This window comes from Merops nubicus, unplaced genomic scaffold, assembly GCF_000691845.1.
Source record: "Merops nubicus isolate BGI_N331 unplaced genomic scaffold, ASM69184v1 scaffold16826, whole genome shotgun sequence".
Lineage (NCBI taxonomy): Eukaryota > Metazoa > Chordata > Aves > Coraciiformes > Meropidae > Merops > Merops nubicus.
The window spans coordinates 2,073-5,296 of NW_008617217.1; the positions used below are offsets into that span (position 1 = coordinate 2,073).

General features: G+C 43.5%; 1 protein-coding gene across 4 annotated transcripts in view; it reads left to right on the forward strand.

Annotated features, from left to right (window-relative positions):
- The first annotated feature begins 216 nt into the window (after positions 1 to 216).
- The window catches only part of MYH10 (myosin, heavy chain 10, non-muscle), a 101,233-nt gene continuing 98,225 nt past the window's right edge, over positions 217 to 3,224 (forward strand). For 3 of the 4 annotated variants that reach the window (XM_008943087.1, XM_008943086.1, XM_008943088.1), the window contains exon 1: positions 252 to 596. In XM_008943087.1, the coding sequence (XP_008941335.1) occupies positions 252 to 596 (345 nt within the window). Of the gene's footprint in view, positions 597 to 3,224 lie in introns of all 4 variants that reach the window. The other variant, XM_008943085.1, reaches the window with a different exon arrangement.

The window sequence follows — 3,224 nt, forward strand, 5'->3', positions numbered from 1 at the left end:
TTTCACGTCTACAGGTTTTTTTGAACCCCTCCAGGGATGGTGAATCTACCACCTTCCTGAGCAGCCTATTCCGGTGCGTCACCAATGATATTCTTTCATTATGAGAAGATACAGATATTAATTTTTAGATCATTTAATTGATGTGCCATAGCTCCATTGGTTTCATCAGTCAGAATGTGGTATGTAACATCCTCTTTGCTTTTCCTCTCCAATCTGCAGGGTAGCTGAGAGCGGGCGCTGTCACCTCTGCGATGGCACAGAGGTCCGGACAGGAAGATCCGGAGAGATACCTCTTCGTAGACAGGGCTGTGATCTACAACCCTGCCACCCAGGCTGACTGGACTGCTAAGAAGCTGGTGTGGATTCCCTCGGAGCGCCATGGGTTTGAGGCAGCCAGCATCAAGGAGGAAAAAGGAGATGAGGTGTTGGTCGAACTGGCAGAGAATGGCAAGAAAGCACTAGTCAATAAAGATGATATTCAGAAGATGAATCCTCCCAAGTTCTCTAAAGTGGAAGACATGGCAGAGTTAACCTGTTTAAATGAAGCCTCTGTATTGCATAATTTAAAGGACCGGTATTACTCTGGGCTCATCTATGTAAGTACTAATTATGTGATTCATTACGGGTGCTAAATCAGCTGAACTTGCCTGATTCCCTTTCCTTTCCTTGCCCCAACAAAATGTAGCAGCAGGCTCTGATTCCCATAACCTAAACACTTTGTATCCCCTGTCCCTTGCCTTTACATCAGCCCAGGGTCTTTTTTCCATGCTGCATAGGGGTCAAGAACTCTGTCGTAACACAAATAATAAAAAATTCTCCTATGGAAATAATTCTGCAAGCATCTTTCAAAAATAGAATGTTAAATGGCAACTCTGGCTGCTTAGCTCATGCCACTTGTTAAGCACGTCTGAGGCAAGTGCTCTAACTGAGACAGTGAATAGTATCAAATGGCGTGTGTGAGCTGACGGGAGATTACAGAACCTAACTTGGCTGAATTACTGTTGTTTAATTGCTCATGAATAAGCATATATCTTGTTTAAACTTGCTGCGTATTAAAAATGATAATAAGAGGTGATGCTGTTACTTAAGAGCTGAAGTTGGAGAGTGCAAGGAATGCAAAATGTCTCTTTGGAATCTGCTGTCAACTTAATGGGCCAGGAAAGAGCATGTTCAAGTGCTTAAAATAAACCAGTAAGATAAAGCTTTCTTTTTTCAGTGGTTTGGAGGCACTAATTGAACATCTGGCTTGTCACCATCTTTCTGAGGAGTTTGGAATCGCAACCCCATTGATGCTGCTTTTGACTCTGTTCCTTCCTTGAGCGACGCTCAGTGAGCGTCTGTGCCCTACAGTTAAGAGTAGCTCCTTGTCTCTTGGCAAACTCCTCGCATAGTGACTTGTTGAGTCACAGTATCATTAAGAGCTACAAGTAGCATTTCTGTCTTAAAAGAAACTGGAACATCTGCTCAAATGCTTGGCCCATTTTAATAAATGCTTGTTCTAAAGCTTAAATCCATCTTGGTGAGTTCTGCTAGTTAGTTGGCTCCCTTTCCCTTCCACCTAGGCATTAATGGGGCATCTCTTTTCCTTGGCTCTTGGTAATATTTGGACTTACTAAAAATTATAAGCTGCTTTAAAATGTTCTTCATATTTGTGATTCTTTGTCAGCTTCCTCTGAGTTTTTGGTTTTTATCCTTCCAAGGCCTTGCACCAAGACACTGACAGCAGAACTTGGAGAAAAATAACTTCTGGAATGCTTACTGCAAGCTTATAAATAAACTAATTGGCTAATTAGTCAGGACTGGGTTGAAAATTAAAAGTAAACAAGTTGATAGGTCAGAAATTTTCAGTGTATGCACCAATCATAGGTCAGAGTTTTCAGTATATGTATTGATCATAATGGTGGTTGTTATGAAAGTCATTACAACCGTTAGAACCATACTTCATTCTGAAGGTTAAAAGCTGAAGGTCTTAAATGTCAAAGCAAGCTCTAGTCAAAGAAGTTCATCCAGTCACCAGCCACAGACAGGAGGGTGGTGTGGAGAGCCTGTCACTCTTCTATATCCACAGATGATGCGGGACTGAATTCCTTGGGATGACTGACACAAAAAAACCCCACCCCTCCACTTTGGGAAAGGCTGCTTTGTCATTACATGGGGTTTGTGCTATCATATAGGTGACCTCTCTTTTTATTTCTTTCCTGCCACTTCCCAAAAAAAGGTGTTTTCTGTTCTCATTCTGAATTCTGTTGGGGCAGACTCAACCGGTTGGTCTCTCAGCACTGCAATGCTGTTGCTGCTGCTGCAGAGCAGAATTACTGCACCAGCATGCTGCTAATGACCTCCCCTGCCCCTGAGCTGCAAGAACTTGGTTGGGATCAAGAAGCTGATGGACTTGTTTGCCTTAACTGGAGGTCTGAGTTGCAGGAGCATTGCTGGAGGATGCTACTGCTATCCAGAAGAATGTTTTTTTTTTATGTAGCTGTAATAATGGCTTCCTGTTTGAAATCAAAAGTGGCTTATTTTTTAAAGAGGGTGGAAAAGCAGTTGTGAGTACTGTTAAGAGTAGAGGCTGTATGCTGGCAGAGAGCAAAAGGCCATAGAGAAACTTCATCAAGGACTTGAGCTGGTGGGGATTTTAGTGCGGTTTGGGGAGGGATCTCTATCAGGAATCCTTAAATTCTTGCCTGTGGCACTGTTGCTGCTGCTGACTGTGCAGGGCCAAGCAATTGTCATGGACTGTGTATGCTGCTGGTGTTTGCTTGGTGTGAGGAGAAGAGCCAAAGCTACCTGAGCTGAGTAAGGGAGTTATGGTGGTTTGGCTGTGACAAGAGTTGGTGAAGGGTATGTTTTGATTTCCAGATAGTGCTCCCGTAATAACCAAACCAAAGTGTTATATATTGGTGTTGGTACCCGATAGTTCAGATAGAGATGGTGAATCTGTGGTTTTCTTTAATCCATGATAGGCAGCACGTGATGTTGCCTTTCTAGGAGGTAGTAAGTGAAAGACTGTCAAATGGAGTAGGTACATGTTGCCTTTTGATCCCTAGAAAGGAAACAAATGAGTTGAGGGGTTTGGTGGGTCTACTCATCGCTCTGTAATCTGCCTCTCCAGGATGACGCTGCTGGGGGAACAGGGAGGGCTGACTAAAGCTGGCTGGTGCCAGTCGGCCCAACCAGGGCAGTGATGCTCATTTCATCAAGAGTTTCATGTAACGTCTAAGCAG